At 37.5% G+C, this 21,961-nt stretch overlaps 1 protein-coding gene across 2 annotated transcripts; it reads left to right on the top strand.

Moving 5' to 3' along the window:
* The first annotated feature begins 14,686 nt into the window (after positions 1–14,686).
* LOC103937152 (glycogen synthase) lies at positions 14,687–21,814 on the top strand. Of its 2 annotated transcripts, XM_009347061.3 has the most exons (15): positions 14,687–14,920; positions 15,051–15,527; positions 15,625–15,723; positions 15,845–15,897; positions 16,404–16,461; positions 16,672–16,754; positions 17,888–17,965; positions 18,845–18,924; positions 19,042–19,223; positions 19,669–19,743; positions 20,246–20,286; positions 20,454–20,559; positions 20,870–20,952; positions 21,087–21,160; positions 21,514–21,814. In XM_009347061.3, the coding sequence occupies exons 1-15, from the start codon at positions 14,723–14,725 to the stop codon at positions 21,621–21,623; spliced, it is 1,797 nt and encodes a 598-aa protein (XP_009345336.1). In that variant the 5' UTR covers positions 14,687–14,722; the 3' UTR covers positions 21,624–21,814. The 2 variants fall into 2 exon arrangements, with proteins under 2 accessions (XP_009345336.1, XP_009345338.1); XM_009347063.3 differs by lacking the exons at positions 20,246–20,286; positions 20,454–20,559.
* Positions 21,815–21,961: the final 147 nt, after the last annotated feature.

Below are 21,961 nucleotides of genomic sequence, written 5' to 3' on the forward strand. Positions count from 1 at the left end.
TATATATATATATATATATATATTCTATTTTCTGGGAAGTATACAGGTTTTACGGCGAGGGGTTAGAACTTATTTATTAAATTGGTGATGCTAACTAAGTAAGCACACAAATTAAAACCCTCTTGTGACAATTGTAGTATATAAATAAGTAGGGATCGTTCTTAACCGGGGATTAGGAGGGATTGCAAAATCACTTGGAAACTGACTCAAAAACGTAAAATAAAGTTTGAAACACTAAACTAGACTCAAAGAATGCAAAACTAACAATAAAAACACTAAAACAAATCAAAAGACTCAAAGAATACAAAACGCTTATAAACACAAACTAAGACACTTTCTAACTAAATTGGACACTAAGGTAAAGGGGGATTGAGATTTTGACGAAAATAAATTAAATACACAAATAGTAATTTAAAGGCAAAATTTAAATATGAATGTGATGAAATATGGAATGAATGCTAGCTAGAAGGTTCTTCTCCACACATGTCACACTTGCATACAATTTGATTTTCAGTTGGTCTTTCGATGAATTATGAAACTCAACACTCCGGGTTAATTAGGTCCGCTTAAATTAACCGTCAAGTCTTCCTTAAGTTAATGAATTGGATGGGTTAGCGCAACGCAATTCAAAACATTCTCCAAAAGTCCTTTACGTGAAAAGCACAATAAAGATACAATCAAAGATCATTAAGCATCATGAAAACTATAAGTGTTGACGAGGCATTCGTTACTATGATTGCATGAAACTTATGCCAAGAATTTATTTAACGCGATTGTTTATAAGCAACCTCCACTACTTGTGAAAATAAGTTCATAACTATTAGGTGAAATTCACTTATATTCTAGCGTCAAATTCATGCATGAAAATTAAGCGTGCACTCTCAATCAACATACATAAATAAGTTATCGATCAAGCAGTTAAACAAATTGAATTCACCATTCATGAAATTCCAACCAAAAGTAATCAATTCATATTGCAAGCATAAACATGGTTTCGAATCACCCCCTAGCTAACTAGGGGGATTTAGCCTCTCATGTTCACAAAAAGAAAAAGAAAATTGAATTTAAACATAAAGCACAAAGGATTGATTACACCTAGAACGCCCAACGAATCCACGTGAATTGGTGCGCGTCGAAGCTCCTCTTTCCTCTTCTCCTTGCTGCGGCAGAGATGGTTTTTGGATGATTTTGGGTGAATTTCTGGGGTATAGATGGGTTTAGGATGGTTTAGGGGTGCGGCAATGGTGGTAGAAGGTGTAGGATGGTGTGGAATGGTGTGGAATGGTGTGGGAATTGGCTGCGGCAGGTTTGGAATAATGGGAGAATGGTTGCGGCTGTTTTGTTGAATGGGATAAAAAATGGCTCAATGCGGCTTCTAGGAAATTAGGGTTATATGGTTGAATAGAAAAATATATGAAACAAATGGTTGCATGCGGCTGATTAGAATAAATGGGATATGGGCTGAATATTAGGATGAAATAAAATAGGAGGCACGGCTTAATTGTAAAATAGGTTTTGTGGCTGCATGATGTGAGAAAAAGGATGGGGTTTTGCGGCTAGGGTTATTAGGGAAATGTATGATTTCAGAAAACTAATCCTAGCTTATTTAAAATTAAATCAAAGGCTTACGAAAATAGGAAGTTAAAACATAAATATAAAGGTGCGGCTAGGGTAATTAGGGAAATAGGGCTAGGGCCTTGGTTTTGTGTCCTAAAGTGCCTATAAGGCCGTCAAAGTGGCTAGAAAATACGGACGTTTAAGTTTAGGAAAGGTTACCAAAACGGGAAACTTAGGGTTAACTTTCCTACTTCAAGTAGGAAACCTTGTTTGAGTAGGATTCCTCATTTTGGTAAGAATTCATCGTTGGAGTAGGAATTCATCGTTTCTTCAAGTCTTCAACTCATTCATTCCTCATTCGCTCCAAAAGACTCCAATTTGCATCTTCTTGCACCCTTTGGCCTTTTAATCTGAAAATACACAAAAGTGGCCTTAAACACTACAATAGCTAAATAAACGCAACATAAATGCACGAGAAGAAGCTAATTAAGTCGCATGAATATGCTCCTATCAATTGGTTTTTGGAAAAGCTTTGTTTTTGCCCACTCACGCTTTTGTTTTGCGCCCCTCCAGGTTCTAGTTGGCTAGCACGTTTGGTGGCTTTCCTGAGGATTTCCCTGGCATATCTGACAGACCACCACTAGTGTAGGACCACCTTCGGGTGTGCTTTTGTTGTGTCGTTTCCTTTTGGACTGCTTTAGGCTTCCAGGCTCTGAACTTAGGGTTCTTACGCTTGCACTTGTTTGTTATTACTTTGTGTAAAGCTAGTTTTTATTTATTCGTACTATTTATATTATTATTTTATTAGCTTCCGCACTGTGCACATGGTTACGTCCCTTCCACGTGACGGCCAGCATGCCCTGATCTCGTGCGGGGTTTGTCATGTATGTAATGGGAAGGCTTCTTAACACTAATCACACATTTAAGTGCTTAAAATCGTGGGCTCTCCACCTATTTTAATTTCACTTAAAACATCACTTGCCAAATGAAAAACATTCGTCTCATAAAAAAGGAGTTTGTCTAAGATTTTGGGCGACGAATATCCGTCGGGCAAAGTTCGTCGCTTGATATTTTACCTGACGACCATTAGTATCCGTCGGGCAACTATACCTTCTTCGACAAACATGCCGACAAATTTTCATTAGGCATGCCTGCGTTGACCAAAGAAACCCAATGAAAAATTATTTCCTGACGAATATTTTTCTCAGGAAAAATGTAAATTAAAAAAAAAAAATTAATCCTTAATTTTTCTCAATAAATATGCCGTCACGCAAGCTTTATTAGCACAAAAAATTAAAAATTTAAAACCTTAACCCGAGAATTTATGTTGTCAGTCAATGCTTATTTTTCTAAAAAACATATTAAATATGTTTAAATTTAATTAATTAATTTTAATTATATTAATATCATGATATTAAACAAATTTATTTTATTAATAAAATTACAAATAATTATATTGAAATTGAAAAATAAATTTATTCTTGATGGAAAACTGCTTCACTTGTCCAAGTGCTTCACCCTAGAAGACATGCATTTCCAGAATTTATAAATTCTAAAAATAACCGTAGAGTCAATACCACTCGTCCATCCTATGCTCAAATTCCAAGGGTGGATGGTGTTGGAAATGTACCCTAAAGGCAATCATAAGATGATACTTCACAAACATTTCACATATTAAACTAATCTAGTTTAATGTAAGGGAAAAAATTATTGTTAAAGCTATCCCATTAAATGTTATACGCTTGAATGATAAGTCCAAGAAATGTGTAATTAAGAGATTGTGATATAAAGAAGTTAGATTCATGAGACCTTTCTCTTTCATACAGCTATCCTAAACATTCCTGATCATAGGATTGGCAATTGGGCATTGACGATCCTGATAGATCAATAGAAGCATGTCTTCTTTCACAGGAAAGTGATCGATCTCAAGTCACTAGTGTGAATGACACCAAAACAAGTATTTAGGTGCTCAATAGAGAATGAGTCCACTGAATGCGATCAGTAAAAAGTTCTCATACTCATGTCACATGAGAACTCATGGTTACGTTAATGAAAAATAGTTCTTGTGGTTTAAGTCTTTAGTCTTTGGCTATGTTAAAGGCTTTACATTTGAGGGTGTCCATAATATAGTTTGGGCTAAGCTACTTAGTCATGTGAGTATTGAATGTACAACAAGGGATCTCTAACCTTCAAACCATTAACGGAGAATACTCTATGATATTGTCGACCCTAAAAACTACTAAGCCTACGTGGTGTGCAGGCTGAGTAATTAATAAGCTAACTACGTCATTCGGTCGAATGCGAGGCATGCCAACTCGTCGGCTGAGTTCGGCCGGAGAGTAAAATGAATGTTGATGTGGCGTTGGGTGTGCTGCTGACTTCTGCATCTTGTGATTGTGGCCGAGGAAGGAACTCATCTCGGCCTTTGGGTTCTAGAGCCTGAAGACAAGGCTTCTAGTTTCTTTGAAGTTCACGAATCTTCGATGCCAGGTTCGACCTCAGTAATTAAATTTGTGAGAATATAAGTACGCTAAACTGGTACCAGACTATACGGACACAAATACTCAAAAGAGATAAATGTCTTGATTGTAAATGTGGTTCGGTCGTCGGAATGCCAAACTCTAAAATGTACTTGTGAATATCCAATCATAAAATAAACTTGACTTTCAATGTGCCAAGCCTAGTAACACTTCACTTTGCCGAGAAGGCTGATGAGATGACCTCTTCCAACAAAGACTCAAATCCTTGTTGACCGAGACTTGGATAGGTAATCAGTCGATCTCTAAGTAGTGTTGTTTATCCAAACTGAAGGTACTCATCAGTCAACTAATTCTACGGCTCTAGTGCTGTTCATCCAAACTAAAGATGTTGATGGTTGCTTTCACAGTATTATTTATCGAGACTGAAGATGTGTTGGCCGGAAAAAAAAGAAAATAAAAATCTCAAGGTGTTTGAGAGGTTTGCGCAAGGCAGTTGTGTGTTGAATTGGAGGGGCTTTCTCTGTTACAGAACACCTTGTAATTATAACATACTTCATATTTTCTGCTTGGCACGGCCTAATAATTTCGCAGGGTCCAACTGAAACTCATACTTGTGAAATGAAGACTGATTCGTGGCATGTGCTAAAGCCTACCTTCCAGATGGCTATCCATGACTTTTCAAACAAAATAAAAGCCTATCTGCACTTATCACATCACCACCAAAATCCTACCCCATCTAGGCTTCTTATCAAAATTTCATCTCATGCATGCATCTCATCAGACCATCTTGATCCATTCCAAGCCACGTGCATAATAACATTTATCCATCATCATTATCACCCACTTTTAAATGGATAATAACAACCCAAAAACCCAATCCTATTAGTAGTTTCCAAGTGACCTTGGGCAAACAAACAATATTAACCAAAATGATAATGATTATAGCATGCCATGTGCTGCTAATCATTCCCAAATGCTGATCTATATCCCTTGGTTTCCAAAACCTTTCTAGTGGAACCAAAACGTATGCCCACATACCATGCATCCACAATCACTTTGAATTACATTGCTTTTTAGGTTGAAGATTCTTTGTTCGCATCCAACTCATCTATGATAAGAAAATGTCAAAACAATTCATTATTAATAGATAATTATTACAATAAAACCATAATAATATATTTTAACAATAACAAAATTATCTTCACTTTTTCATCCAACAGTCTGGAACTATGCTCAATCAATGGCCTCGATAGCACGGGTTGATCTTTTTCGATGCAAACAAATATGATTAAGGATCTCTGGGCAAATAATAAATGAGATTTAGGAAGTCAATCGAAATCACATTCAATGTAATCATATAGACAAGAGAATCACATTAGACAATGGACAAGAATAAATTATCAAACAAACCATGTGACCAAGAGTATCAAATTAGAGAAAGACCGTATTTTATTGTAATCCCAAACTAAATAGGTTCTTCAATCTCTTCTAATTAGTCTAGGTAGCCATGACATATTGCTAGGTGTCACGCATGATTTGTGGAAGCCCTGAAGATGTACAATCACTAAAGAAAGAATTAAAAGTAAGATTCAATTTACAATCGATTAGTAAAAGTTCTCATCGCCCATTGTCTCACTAAAAAGAACCTAATGGATCACACACTATGTAAGGTATTGATTGAAGGATATAACGAAGATGAGTAAGAACAATCAAATAGTTTAATTGTATATAGAAATGATTAATCAAAAGTTAATTAATCAAAGATGAAAGGTTTGTGGCCTTAAGTTAGTTTCGGGTTTAGGGACTCAAATGAGTTTTGGTCCACAAGGCATACAAGGTTTAAGTTGTGTAACAACTAAAACAAAAAATAAGCAATTACCCTAACTAAACACCCAAGGCCGACCATAGAGAGAGGGTTAGTGATAGCTCACTTGTTACAAGACTATGTGAGGGTGCTTGTCAAGTCTGTAGTCTGCCGGGATATGTGTGGATCACCATTTGGAGTTAAGCAGCTTGTTTGAAGTGCATCTTCGTAAATGGTGAAAGTGTAGTGGACATCGGGCGTGCAATTAGAGCTTCAATGAGCCAAATTTGCATAAAACATGTTAAAAACACAAAAACAGGTCTAAAACATCGAAAAAGGGTCTGAAACGCCGGAAAACGGCTAGAAATGGTTGTCAAAATTTTTTTAGGTCACTAGTAGACTGGCTTGGCGCAAAGGGCGTGGGTTCGGGTTGGTTTGACCCGTGTTAACTGTGGTTGGGTCGCGCGGATTAGGCTCCTACAAAATGAGCCGCTCGGGCCTACCTCTTTGGTTCTCCAATTGAGCACTACTGCAACAATTTTTGGGATCGGGTGAGCATGGCTTAGTACGAAATGGGCTCGTGCGCTAGGGCTTGAGCAAACTACTGCTGCTTTTACACTGCACTTGGATTGGGCTCTGTAGCTTGGCCTGTGTAGCTGCAAGCCGGAACTCCTGGGCTTGCACGTGGAGAGGCCCTCGTAGTTTGCTAATTGGCGCGGCCCGCTGGGCTCGCGCACGGGAAGTCCTGATGTGCTGGAGATGTCTCTTGTCTGGGCCTTTGAAGCTCGTCTGCTGCGCACCTGAGGTCAACGCCTTGGGCCTCCAAGTGGCTTCCTAGATCCTACACTCTTTGTCTCCGTATGGGCTAGCGCCATGGCCCATTTTGGGCTGATGCTTGTTCAGGCTTTCAAGCCATCTCCAGATCATCAAACTTTGTTGGACTGCAGTGTGGGCTGCAGATGCCGTAGCAGCCACGATTGCCATCACCTTGGTACGTAAGAAGCATTGTTCGTTGTGGTTTTGGAATTATTCGTTATCATATTTCTTCCCCAGGCTATTTCAAAGAATTTATAAATTCTAAGAATAGGAACGTGTGGAAAATTTATGTATAAATGAAAATTTTGAAACTTGAAAGCGAGGGTCTTCTTCAAACGTTTGAATCAAACTCTTAATGAAAGCACAAACTTGTGAATGTAAATTTTTGTCGTCCTTCGCTTTAACAAAAATGCACCTGCAAAACAATCAACACATTTGATCAAAGACCAAAAGCCTAGCGCACCCACGATGAGTTGGGGGGGGGGCGTTGATTTGGCAAATTGATCTTCGATGCCTAAATTAATCTTTCTAAAAAGAGTGAGTGTTTGGGTTTTCTGTGTATAGAAAAGCTTCACCTATTTTGGTGGAGAATTGGGGTATTTATAGGGAGTATGGCTGGCTTTTAGGGTAGGATTTGGTGAGGATATTCCCAAGATATTGTGTTAATAATATCTTGGAATAATTGTGAAGATATCCCAGATAAATGTGGTTAGGATTACTTACTTTATAGAGTTTGTCTTCAATTGAGAACGTATTAATGATAAACTTAGGGATAATCCTATCATTAAATATGACACACCCCAACCGAGATCAGGGCATGCTGGCCGTCACGTGGAAGTGACGTAGCCATGTGCACAGTGCGGAAGCTAAAAACAGTAATGTAAAAGTACGAATAATTTAAAACTAGCAAATATAATGTGATAAAGTATGTGCTAGCAAAAGTAAGACGCTGAATTCAGAGCTTTAAGCCTACAGCAGTCCAAAAGAAATAATACAACATTAGTGCACCCGAAGGTGACCCTACGTAGGTGAGTGTCTGTCAGAATGCCGGGACGTCCTCCGGGAAAACCACCAAATCCGCTAAGCTACTAGAACCTGGAGGGGCGCAAAACAAAAGCGTGAGTGGGCAAAAACCAAATCTTTGAAAATCATTTCATAAAATACATTCTAACCCCTCGCCGTAAAACCTGTATACTTCCCAGAAAATAAACACATATACGTAGATATGCCAAGTCATGCTCAAAGGTATGCCAATCATGCTCACAGGTATGCCATCTCGAAACCTCATAATAACATGCAAGTGCTCAGGTATAAATCACATCAATAGCATAATAATCTGACAGCCGGAGTCCCCTAAGTGACCTGTACGGCTGAATGTAGAGCTTGATAGGAGCATATTCATGCGACTTAAATGGCTTGTTCTCGTGCATTTACGTTATGTTTCTTTAGTTATTTTAGTACTTTAAGCTATTTTCGTGTGTTTGTAGGTCCAAAGGGCTAAAGGAGCAAAAAGATGCATTTTGGAGACTTTTGGAGCACTTTTGGGCTAAGGATGGATAGCCTATGCTTGGAGCCAAAGTGTTGGACGAAATTGAAGACCTAATTGAAGACCAAAGTGTTGGAACCTTGTTCCCTTTAGTTTTAGGACATTTAAACCTTTCCTATATCCTTAGCCGTGCATAACATTCCAACATTCCACTCCTTCATTTCAGCCACACTCCCACATATCATTACTTATCATCACCACTTATCACTTATCATAAATCATTACTTATCATCACCACTTATCACTTATCATAAATCATTACTTATCATCACCACTTATCACTTATCATAATCACATATCATACACTTATCATCACCACTTATCACTTATCATAATCACCCATAATCATTCACATAAATCAGCCACATGCATTCACTCTTCATAATTCAACCTAGCTGTCATGTTTCCCCTTTCATCATTCCCTCACATTCTTTAATTCAGCCAACACATGCTTACACATGCATTTTCAGCACCAAAGAATCATTGCACATGCATTTGCAACCCACATGCATCATTTAATCATTCAAACATGCAGCCACATTCACTTTACCTAGCTGTCATGTTCCCTCTCCCATCCATTTTCAGATTTTCACCAACCAATCTAGTTGTCATTACACATGCATTCCCTTCTTTAATCATTCCTAGCTGCCATTCACATGTTCTCCCATCCCTTCTCTCCCTATAAAACCATGCATTGCATTCATTCAATTCATCTCATTCTTCCATACACATTTCAGTCACAAACACCAACCATTCCCTTGTGCCGTGGCCTCCTCCTTCCATTTTCACCACTCCCCAAACCATTCACACCATCAAACTATCCTTAGACCTTGTGCTACAACGAAGAGGAAGATAAGAGGGCCTAAACGTTCATACAATTCAAGTTTGAGTTGTTGGAATGTTTAGGTGTTTCTTTGATTTCAATGTTTAATTTCAATACTCTTTGTTTTGTACGAATGAGGAATGGAAGAGAAGAGGGCCTAAACGTTCATACAATTCAAGTTTGAGTTGTTGGAATGTTTAGGTGTTTCTTTGATTCTCTTTGTTTTGTATCATGAGGAACTAAACCCCCCCTTGGCTGGGGGGGGGGATTCGAAATATATGTTTATGCTTGCATTTTGATTTGATTACTTCTAATTGCGTTTCATAAGTTGTGGATTCAATTTGTTTAACTATTTGATTGATAACTTATTTATGTATGTTTATTGAGAGTGCACACTTAATTTTCATGCATGAATATGACGCTAGAATATAAGTGAGTTTCACGTAATAGTTATGAACTTATATTCACAAGTAGTGGAGGTTGCTTATAAACAATCGCGTTAAACAAATTCTTGGCATAAGTTTCATGCAATCATAGTAACGAATGCCTCGTCAACACTTATAGTTTTCATGATGCTTAATGATTCTTGCTTGTATCCCTATTATGCAATTCATGTAGGGAACTTGTGAGGAATGCTTTGGGTTGTCGTATGCAATCATCCAATTCATTAACTTAAGGAAAACTTGACGGTTAATTTAAGCGGACTCAATTAACCCGGGGCGTTGAGAATTCATGGTTTATTGAAATGCAATTGGAAATCTTTTTTATTATGCAAGTGTAACATGTGTGGAGATGAACCCCTTAGCTAATCCATCCATCATCTTGTTTTCAAGGAATTCGTTTTACAATCTGCCTAGTTTGTTACTTTGTTTTGTTATTTCAATTTTCGTCAAAACAAAACCCCCCTTTACTTTCTTGTTCTATAGTGTTTAGAATCTGTTTAATTTGTGTTTTAAAGTGTTTTGAATCAACCTATAATCTTAAATTCGTCCAAATTTGTGTTTAAGGTCAGAAACTGCCTAGTTAGTGTTTTTAGGCAGTTTTGAGTCTTTTGAACTTGTTTTGAGTCCTTTGAGTCTTTGTATTGTCCAAATTAGTTAGAAAGTGTCTTAGTTTGTGTTTATAAGTGTTTTGATTCAATTTGTTACACAAATTCGTCCAAATTCACCAAAGTGCTCAAAACTGCCCAGAAAGTGATTTTAAGGCAGTTTTGAGTGTTTTGGGTGATGTTTGAGTCTTTTGGTTTGTTTTAGTGTTTTAAGCGTTTAGTTTCGCATTCTTTGAGTTTAGTTTAGTGTTTTAAACTTTATTTTACGTTTTTGAGTCAGTTTCCAAGTGATTTGCAATCCCTCCTAATCCCCGGTTAAGAACGATCCCTACTTATATCTATATTACAATTGTCAAAAAGAGGGTTTAATTTGTGTGCGTATAAATCTCGCATCAGAGCTCAAATCTCAAACTTAATCACTAAACAACTGAACCTGCCCATGAGTCGGAACCACCTAAAGTGGTCTGTACGACAGGCCTGGGTGTAATACATATGAACGCTCTAGTGCTATGATCACGTGAAGGCTGTGTGAATAATCGCGGGTCACCTACGAGTCAGAACCACCGATAGTGGTCTGTACGACAGGACTGTGTACCTAACTTAGATTCAAGCTGAGCGTGTGGTGCGGGAGGTGAACAACACGTGAAGGACTGTGCCCTACTCTGGGCGGGAGCACTAACACCGGAGGTGCAGGTTATGAGCTCTCTAAGCATCTTTAACCATTATTTAATGCAATCGTTAAATAATGCTTACCTGGCACTTACCTATGCCTCCACAGCACCAACATATATATATATATGACATATGCATAAACGAATATATAATTAAACGTATATGCTACTAATCATGCATAACCACTAATTACATAAAAGGAATGGCATATAACGAAGCATTCATACTAAATTCTGGGAAATAATATGTATATAGGTATATACGGAAAACAAAAGCCCACTCACTGGTATGTGGAAGGGTCGTTGCCCCCCTGCCTCGAATGTGCACGCTCGTCCTCGGGATACGTGTCACCTATATGCGAATTAACTATAAAAACGTTAACTTTAAAGCACATAACCGTCCGTTCAAAATAACTTCTCATACATTGCTCAAAATGGACAAATGAAAATACCAACGTGATCTACACAACCCCACGATCACACCCATATCTTTAAAATAATTTTTGGACTTCCCACGCGCCCTCACGCGCCAAGACAGGCACGGACCCACGCGCCCCCACGCGCGGCCACGTGCCAGGCACACTGACGGCATCAAGTGACGCCGTCAGGAATATTCCGTTGAACTGACGGAATATTCCGTTGAACTGACGGAATATTCCATTAACCCTAAACTGACGCCGTCAACGTCCGTTAGGAATATTCTGTTAAACTCAACGGAATATTCCCCTTTCTTCCCCAGCCAGTCCCCCTCGCCGGCGCCGGCGCCGGAAAACCTGCAACTCGCCATATCTCGCTCGTTTTTCCACCTTTTTTCACGTTTCTTGCACCAAAATCAACCTTAAAGCTAGTAGAACACGATCCTACAAGTTTTAAGGCCTAAAACTACAAGATTATACCTGTCCAAAACTCCAAAACTCGGCCAACTTCGAACCAAGCTTTCCCGACGTCCAAATTTGTCCAACGAAGCACTCCTAAGCTTCTGGGAACCTCACAAACACAACTATAAGCTTCAAATGTCCAAAAACTCATTAAATTACTCTTGCATGAACAGTGACCAAAACGGACCTTGTGAAATCGACGTGAAAACGTCGAGGTTCTTACCTGAAAATGGCACCACTGGACTCCTCTCAGCCTCAGGAACTTGATGGTGCACTTGGTTCCCTCGATCTGCACAGATTTGGAGGGTTTTGGGTTTGTCCGTACACTCGGAGGAAGAAGAAGAAAGAAGGAAGGGAGCTCGGGGGGAGAGAGAGAGAAATGTCAGAGGGAGAGGGAGAGTAAGTCAGTGTGGGTGTGTGTGTGGCCCAACACATGTCCACACCACACAAAACAACCAAAAACATAACAAGACAAACTAGGGGTAAAACGGTCAAATCACATGTACGTTTCGATATTTCCGGGACGGGATGTCACAAAATATCTTTGACTTTTTCCATGTGTAGAATAGCTCTGAACAGTTGTAGTCCAGTGCCTGCATGTCCAGGGATGTTGAGCTACGCGTAGGGAATTTAAATATGTCATGCTCATTTAATAAAGGCAATCTTGTCTTTCTTGGCTGAAAGTCCACGTGTCGCCTCCAGAATTTTTGAAATTATTTTTTGCTCCATAGTTGATAGCTAGGGAAAAAAAAGATTGGGGGAAAGAGACAGGCCGAAACCTGCTTTGATGCCAAGATAAAACTACAATGTAGGGTTTTATTGTTATTCTTTTCCCGATAGAGGAAATATATATACACAATTATTCTCCTTGTGATACAAGGAATATTAAAAAGAGCTACAACCAAACTAGGAAAGATAAATAAATTCCTAATCCACCTAAAACTTTGACTTACACCAACAACAGATTGTACAAAAAGGTTACGTCCTTTGTCTGTTGTTCTACGCAGCCTTATTACATGGATGTCCGGTTTTGAGAAATCACGGGGCTGCTCCACTATCAGAAGTTTCAGTCTATAGTTTCTTGAGTGTTAAAATACATGAACAGTTTGAGCAGTGGGGGAGTTCCCTGGAGAATCAACGAATGTATTCACTTGTGTTTGTTTTCCCTTACCTTTTCTCCCTTTATGTGGGTTTGATGTTGTAACTAAAAGAAATCGAGGCAGTATTTGATCGAATGTCAGCGAACTGTTTTGTTTATATGGGCTACTTGTTGATTCGAACTCGTGTATGTATAATATAATGGAATACTGATCGTAGAGGGGTTGAATGAATCAATATGTTTGTTATACAAGAGTTAAGGAGGGTTACTTTTTTTTCTTTTTTTTTTTTTTTTTGTTTTTTCAAACGATAAATTTTGTTAGATTAGATGTTAGATTAGTCACCGATGGGGCTTGAATCCACGCCGCCATGCAAAAACTCAACACATTTCCACCATTGTGGTAAGGGCCACTTGTGAGTTACTTGTTTGTTTGGCTATAACCACAAGAATAAGACTGGCTATTCTATTGTTATGGATGTAATTTCTGTTACTGGGATGCTGCTATACATTTTACATGTTTCCACATTTTAACTCACCACCCCTTGATTTGACAACCGTTTATGTTTTTTTGTTTTTTTTTTATTAACAAATAGATATGTGTAGTTTTGTGCTAATAAAATAAAGATATGTGTACGAGTTTTTGCCCCCATGTCCTTAATTTATTAGCATGGGATGCCACATGGCCCCATATAGGTGTCCTGTAAGTTGTACTCCTTTATTAAACAAACCTAGTGGAACTACATCATATCACGTGTTACAATCAGGGCTGGTCTTGAGATTTTAGAGGCCCTGTGCGAGACTCAAACAGAGGACCTTGCATGGTCTAAATTTTTGGTTGCTACATTTTCTTTTATATTTTATATTTTTTATTGTGTATAAATTGATATAATGCAAAAAAATAATAATAAAATAAAGAAAATGAAGCATAGTGTGGTGGTCATGTACCTATTTGCGTTCTCTATGTTTCTGGTTTGAATCTCCTTACTTTTTAAATACAAAAAGCATGGTGTGATGACTATGTAACTATCATATCACCGTACAAATACTATAGTCAAAACCATTCATGCTCTTCTCATCATCTAGAGCTCATCTCAAGAAAAAAAAATTATGTGTTAAACGAAACACTGGTTATGATATTAGTAGTATCTTGTGAGGATGATTCTCATTCCCCCTCTCCTGTTGATTGTCATTAGATTAGTTAAATTTTAAACAATTAAACCAACTTAATCTAACGGTAGGTGTAGTTGTACTATAATTTCCTTTTTGATATGGATGACTAAATAGTCTTCAAATGTAATAAAAAATCGATGACTTTTAGACGGTGACCAAAACAATAAACGATTCTAATTATGAAATGTATTCTATTAAATGATATCGTATAAGAAAGGGGGGCTTTTAAAGATTATATCAGATTTAAGAATTTTAATTTATTTTGATATTCCTAACCACAAATTTATTAGCAAAAATTATATTTTATAATGAAAGAAATTAAACTACAAATATTTAAAAATAGAAAAAAATAGTTTAGCTCAAAAATCCCAAAATAGTTACCCCGCACATGTCCTGTATGAAAGAAACATGGCTGAAGAAAAAAAAATTCAAAAATAACAAATATGAGAAAGTAGGGAGTCGAACCTGTGCACTACTAGGGCTTGACAACCATGCTAGGAAAACATCAACAAATTATTTCCCACCTTGTTCATATATAGAATATTAAAAGAGATTTTAGAATCCGGAGCCCAGAAAAACAGGGCCCATAACGGTCGCTCGCAGACCCTTAGGGTTGGCCTTGGTTACAATTGAGGTGAGTGACATAATTGATATGATTGATATATGTAATTTATAATTTATATTAATAATTTTTTAACAGATGTATTAATGAAAGAAGGACACGTGTTATGAATAGAATAGTGGGGGAAGAGGTGGGGACTGGGGAGAGAGAGAGTTAAAAATGAAAATAGGAAATTAGGAACTTGTCACAGTCGAGCGAGTGAGTGCATATGATCTCGATTGGGTCTCTGAAACCAAAAATGGAGACGACAGCAATTGCGATTGCGGGAGACTGGTCTTCTTGTTTTGAAACAAGAAGAAGCAGCGTATGTCATCCTCCTCTGACGAGCACCAGATGGAGGTGGCGGAGGCAGAGGCAGAAGCAGAAGCAGAAGCAGTCTTGCTCTTGTCAATTCCGCATTCCACAGGTACGGGTTCTGCTCATTTCTCCATCTATCCATTATCTATTAGGGTTTAGGGTTTATGGTTAGCGTAATTGCCTAGGACAAGACCTCATCCATTATTAATGATTCATGCATCATATTGGGCTTTTTATAGGAATTCGCTTGGCCTTCTCCTGATGATGATATCCCCTTTTGGAAGAAGCCCTTCCCTTCTTGGGATGTCAACTTGGAACCTCCCTCCCAAGTAATTAAAGATTCCAAACTCATGCACCTAGTTCATGTCACCGCTGAAATGGCACCCATTGCCAAAGTTGGTGGTCTTGCTGATGTTGTCACTGGACTTGCTCGAGCTTCTTTATTGCGCGGCCACACTGTACATGTAATGCTTCCTTTCTACGAGTGTATCCAGAAGCACCAGATCAATGACCTCACGTTAGTCGCAACATATAACTCTTTTCACCATGGAAACTGGATTCCCACTAATGCATACACTGGGATAGTTTCAGGAATCCCAGTTATACTTATTGACCCATCACATCACTTCTTTAAGGGCCATCATGTCTATGGGGGTTCCTACAATGAGCTCGAAGCATATCTCTTCTTTAGTCGTGCTTGCCTTGAATGGATGCAGGTTATTACTTGAAAACTCGGTAACTCTGTTCTTCCAATATTATCTTCACAATTTGTTCTTCCAGTATCTGACAAGAGTATACGATACGTCATTGCAGGCGACTGGAACACAACCTGATATTATTCATGTCCATGAATGGCAGACAGGTGCTTTGCCGTTACTTTATTGGGATATGTATCATTATCTCTCACTTAAGGTATCTACTTCTGTTATTGCCACTGCCTCAGCTTCATATGCCTGATGGATAACAATGTAGTAAAATAGTTGATTTTTGTGAATAATATCAATATGATCTTGTGTAATTCTCTAATTTGTAGAAACCGAGAGTAGTATTGACAATCCATAACATGGAGCACTATGGTGAATGTAGGTAAGAAAAAATATTTCTTATGGAGAAAAGGTAAGTAAATGCTTCTACATTGCTCCTTTTGCATGCTACTTTTTCCATCACCATTTGACCAATCTTTCTTTGTTGGATATCCTTTGATTGCTTTTTACCTGACTGAATGTCTCAATTATTTAGAGTTAAACCTTTTATTCCAAAGTTTTACATCCACTTTGTTCATGTCCTTGTACTGATAAAATCCTAGTAGGCGTGAACTCTCAGCCTCAGTTTTGCGTAAAATACCGGAATCTGGAGATGAGCAAGAGTCAGGTCTTCTATTTTGGCTGCGATTTAAATGAGTTATTTGTAATTAAACACTTTCACTCACATTTTATAAACCATCTATCAAACAGAGAAATACTTGTTTTGCTTGTCTTTTTTAATTTTTGTGCATTTTATGATCAAAATGACTTCAAAAATAGCTGTTTCATTATCATGCAAATTTATTTTTCTAAACCTCGTCATAAGCATTATTTTTCTTCATATGGCAGACAAGAGCAACTGAGCATGTGCGGTCTTGATGGATCTTTGTATGCTAACTTTGAAAAAGTGAGCTTTACATGAATTTGATTGGTTCTTAGGTCCCTTTAAGATATTTGTTTTTGGAAAAAAAAAGAAGTGCATACATGACATACATGAATGTCATGTATACATGTGTATTTATCGGAACCTTATCAAATCAGTTTGTTGAATTTTTAAATGTTACACGCTTTAACAGACGAAACTACCATGTCTCTTACGCCTATCAATATGGTTTAGGCAATTGATGATCGAACTGTTGGCCATAATCCTGAGAGGTTAAGCTTATTGAAAGGTGGAATTGTCTACAGCAATGCAGTAGTGTAAGCGGTCTTGCTTGTTGATTTTGTAATTGAATATATCTCTATTTTCTTTCTTTATTTGCTCATATCGCAGACAATAACCATAGCCAACCACCAGCTAAGAAATTCACCATTTTGTTACTTTTTAATTTAATTCCTTGAGCTATCTAACTGCAGTTCTCCAAATGATATAACAAAAAGGTTGCATTTTTTTCAAAGCGGTAAAAAGTTGTCTCTGTTGGTGGAAAGAGAAGGAGTGGTGTGGTTCTGGGGAGAGGTGCTATGTTCACAAACTTCTTGCTTATATGCGGGGAAAGGAGTATTACGGTTTGTGAGAGTGTGCTTGGTGAGGAGGTGGAGTATCTATGGGATAGAATTCGTTTTTCGGCTTCTTGTGGGCATCTGTAGCTTCAGGGTTTAGAAGAGCTATCTTTCTATGTTATTTGATTAAAGTGGAAAGCAGCTGCTTCGTAGGTTCTTGAAATTCTGGTTTTCTGTTTCCAGATCTCTCTAGGATAGAGTTTGATTCTGCAATTTTCATGTATAGTTTGTGCAGAAGTGGAAGTGAATTACTTGTTCACTATCTTTTACTTATTTTATATTTAATGGAAAGCTTTACTCTCATAACCATTCAAGAATGTGCATCTCTTCCTTTGAATACTGTACCGATACCAAAAATATTGGTACTCGGTGAGGATGAGTCCTTGAACATCTTATAGTTGTGCCTGGTTTTCCCATGGTAGTCACATTCACAGTTTATCTTTATTATCAAATCAAGGTTGCCCCTTCACACATCTCTAACTAGTGGTGCAACATTAGACCAGACTTTGTCCTGTGGGATAGAGTATAGCATCAATGTCTATCTACTCCTTTTTCGCTGGCAGATGCAGATGCCTTCATCAAAATAGGAAAAAGGTCTATACCAAGTGATTGACCTTGACTTGATCAAATTTCATATTAAGTCCACATGTAAAATATATTGATTACTCTAGTGGTGGATTTTCTTTTCTTTCTAGGTGTATTTTGAAGGGCAACACCATCTCTTCCTTTAGTGTAATCTTATATTTCTCATTGTGCCCGTGTGAGCATGAGCACACACAAGCTCACCCCTTGTATCTGTTGTGTGAACAAGTGATTCTTTCTTTCACTTTCAGTACAGTTTCTCCAACATATCTCAAGGAAACACTCTGCTCTGGATGGCTTTCAAGTACTTTGATAAGAAACCGTGATAAGTAAGTTCCTTAACTGTGATAATGAACATAAATTGTTTTACATTTTTCATAAACTTTGAGGTTGGATAAAAAATGTAAACTTTTATATGTTGCTCTGTGGCTGAATAAGACATAAGGGAACTGTATCAACCATTATCGAACTGCTGTTGCAATAGAAGCTCTGCAAGTGGCAATTACCAGTTGCCTTTAGTTATATTTTTTCATGCATTTTGTCTCCTTTAAAAACTGCAATAACATTACACTCTCATGTTTTAATCATGATCAAATGTATATTGACTTTCAAGAACATTTAGAGATAGGCAGAGTGGCTTCTTAGAAATAGCTCACTCCTTGTTGAGTATTTGAATTATACATAACAATCAAATGATCCAAATAGAACTTGGGGATTATAGTTTGTACTATTCGCGATCCTTTCATCATGTTGTTGTTCTTTTTATGTAGCAAATAGATCTAATATCAATGAGGTCATATAGCATGTGATTTCCACAATTAATACTAAGTTTCTACACATGGTAAGCGTAATTCTGTTTTACGTAATTATGTGTTGGGATCTTCCAGACCTCAATCATGTGTGGGATTTTCCAAATCTTGATTTGTGAATAACATCACTCCCTGGTGGTCTTTGTAACACCTACCTCAGTTATTTTAAAATCCATTGCGGACAAATAATGCTTTTTGCATGAATTTGTTTGAAGTATGGTTTCCCACGCAGGAAACTCTCATGCTTGTTACTTGCTGCATATTGTGTGCCTATATATATTCAGCTTGATGTTTACTCTGCTCTCTGATTATGAGTTAAAACCTCTTCTTGACTTTAAAGAAAGTGAAAATCTCTTCTTGTCTTTGCATTTGTTGATATTTAAATATGTAAATTTATAGGTACTTTGGTATAGTAAATGGAATAGACACTGCGATGTGGGACCCTTCTACTGATGTTTTCTTGCCTTCAAAGTTTCATGGTAAGGACTTATGAGTATGCTTGTATTAGATTTGCAAGTTGGAAACGCTGTTACTAAGAATTGAACCCATTCCACAGTAGTTTTTATTTTCATTATCACTTGTACTGTTTCTTGCAGCTCAAAACCCTGAGGGCAAGAAGTTATGCAAATACTATGTCCAAAGGGGACTTGGTTTGGCCTCAGGTGACCATGTGCCAGATACTGCACTCAAGGTTCCCTTGGTTGTATGTATCACTCGTTTAGTTGCACAAAAGGGTCTTCATTTGATTACTCATGCAATTAAGCAAGTTGAGGAACTTGTAAGTTTGTTACTACGTTACATCTTTTTGTGTTCTAAGTTTTGCCTGGACTATGTGGATAGCTGAGCAGGAATGTGTTGGTGCCTAGGAATGATGAGTGCACTTTTTCGTATTGGACATCCTTCTTATAGAAAGGCTCTGTATATATATAGACACACACCAAGAAGATTTTTTCTTGTCAGACATTTTGACATGTATATGAGAGTGAGACCTTGTGAAAACTACCAGTGTTATGTAAACTGGTACAAGGTTGGTTTCTGAAAAGATGTCCATTGTCGAAGCAATTATTTATTTAGTTGTGAAAATATTGGCAACTATTTGTCTTTTCTCCAAAGTTTTTTTCTTTAGATTCTATTCTTGTTTCCTGACTCACTATAGTCTTTGATAAAAGTTCAGAATGTGCTTTCCATGAGTTTCTCATTCCTCCAAATACTGGACTCATTAGGGTGGACAAATGGTTATACTGGGAAAAGCTCCTGATTCTCGGGTTGAAAGTGAATTTGAAGGTCTTGCAAAATTGGTAAGGGATTTGAGGCTTCTTTCTTTTTAATTTCTCTTTTTTTTTTTTTTTTTTTTTTTTTTTTTTTTTTTCATTTTCTTGGTATCTATGTGTTAAGAACCTTATGTGAATGCTCCATACATCCCTTTTCTGTTATAATAATCTCTTGTACCTTAATTTAAATCATAACAATGTTCAACTTGTTTTATTTAAATCCTTTGATGTCGGAGGCTTTTGTCATAGGCTTTATTTCCTATTTTATATGGAATAGGAAAGTACACTTTCTTTCCTATGCTATATGAAATAGGAAAATACACTTTCTTTCCATTTCCAATTATCATCTAGGGTTTCCAGTCTAATTGTACAAGGAAGCTTAATTATTTCCTAATACAATCCTAAAAAAATAGGACACTAACTTTAATGAGCCAATTCCTGCTTTACAATCTTCTTTTCTTTGTTTCTTCCCCTACCTTCTGAGTCAAAGCAAGCTAACAGATGTCCATATTTGATATCATTTTTGTAGCATAACCAAGGTCCCAGCATTCGGATATTATTGATGTATAGGTAATTAATCTTGAAACACCATGATATAAGTTTTGCTTTCCTGCTGTATGCTGCTGTTGACTTTATTCTAGTTCCTCCCAGCATACAGCAACTGTGATAGCTCCTCCCAGCATTCTGATGTTTCTGCTTGCTAAATTTTGTTGTTTCTGATTTACTTTGCTATGCAGTGAGGAGCTATCCCACTTGCTGTATGCTGCTGCAGACTTTATTTTAGTTCCTTCCATGTACGAGCCATGTGGACTTGCCCAAATGATTGGAATGCGTTATGGGGCAGTATGTATTTCTGCTGGACTTTAAAATCCTGCCATTTTATGTTGTCTATAGTAATGGCTATACTAACAACTTTACTGAAGTACTCCAGAGCTTGATCAGAATTGTGCATAAAAAATATGACATGATCAGCATTCATTACTGTGTGCATATACTTTCTTGCTACACCATTTTTTCTATGTTTGGTTATTTGGCTAGTGTCGTGTTTGTCGGAAGATGATTTTATTCACATTGCAGTAAAATGTAAATACACAATAAAAGTATAGAAACAAAGTTATTTAAAGTCTCACTTGGGTTCAACCGATTGTTTCAGGTCCCAGTAGTTAGAAAGACCGGCGGTCTTGCAGACACAGTCTTTGACATGGATGATGAACCAAATCATGACATGGCCAATGGGTAACTTATTTTTCAATAGTTAAAAAGTGCATACTTGGAGGTTCTAGTAGATATTACTAGGGTGAAAAATTATTTTGCTCCAAGTATTATTGGTAGAAGTGTTGCAATCAATGCTGCAACTCTTTTTTTGTTAGGTTTGTTTTTGAAGGAATTGACGAAGGATCCCTGAATGGGGCTCTAGGTCGTGCATTTGCTTGCTACAGAAACAGTAAGTTCTCCTCATATAGAACCTGCTTAGTTTTCTTGTTACTCACTCGTGTGATTTGCATGCTACTAAACAGTAAGTGCTGCTTGTATTAGATCTTGCTTAGTTTTTACTGTAGTTGAGGACCAACAAGATACAAATTGGAAAATTCTACTTTTCTCTACTTTCACATGTTTTTTGCCCAACCTATGTTGTGCACAGTGCACTCATCATGGCATTGCAAGAGAACAAGTATGTTGTAGAATCCGATTTATGAAATGCGGCGTAAGATGAGAAGAAAATGTTGGGTTCCGATTTATGTACTAGTTTGTAATTATTCTCGTCTGGCTGTTATTGAATTATAATTGGTGGTGCAGAAGGAGGAGATGAATGGAATGGCATTGTTAAGAAGGTTATGGAAATTGATAATGGCTGGAACAACGCAGCTGGCAAGTACATTGAGATTTATGAATCAGTTAGAGCATGAGAATGTTGATCATCATGTGCAGCAGCTGGCTAGAGAAGCTTGTTTGCCCGTGGCGGGCACAAATTCCGAGTACTGGAACTGGATCCTTGAACCTTTATGGTTGGTGTTATGCTCGGTGTGCAGAATGCAGTTTGATTATGTTTTTTCTACTTTTCTCTTAATTGAGTAGTAGTGTACACCTCAATGACTCATTTCGTCTTGGTCTGCTAACATAAATGGTTCCTGAAATGAACGGATGGAAGCTAAATTGATTCCCAAAGAATCCATTCCATGAACCGAACCAAACCAAGCCGTCATGCATTGCATACCAGGCCAAATCAAACGTATCCATCATATCA

This window comes from the organism of the source record quoted next, unplaced genomic scaffold (genome assembly GCF_019419815.1).
Source record: "Pyrus x bretschneideri cultivar Hongxiangsu unplaced genomic scaffold, Pyrus_bretschneideri_v1 Contig107, whole genome shotgun sequence".
NCBI classification, from domain to species: Eukaryota; Viridiplantae; Streptophyta; class Magnoliopsida; order Rosales; family Rosaceae; genus Pyrus; species Pyrus x bretschneideri.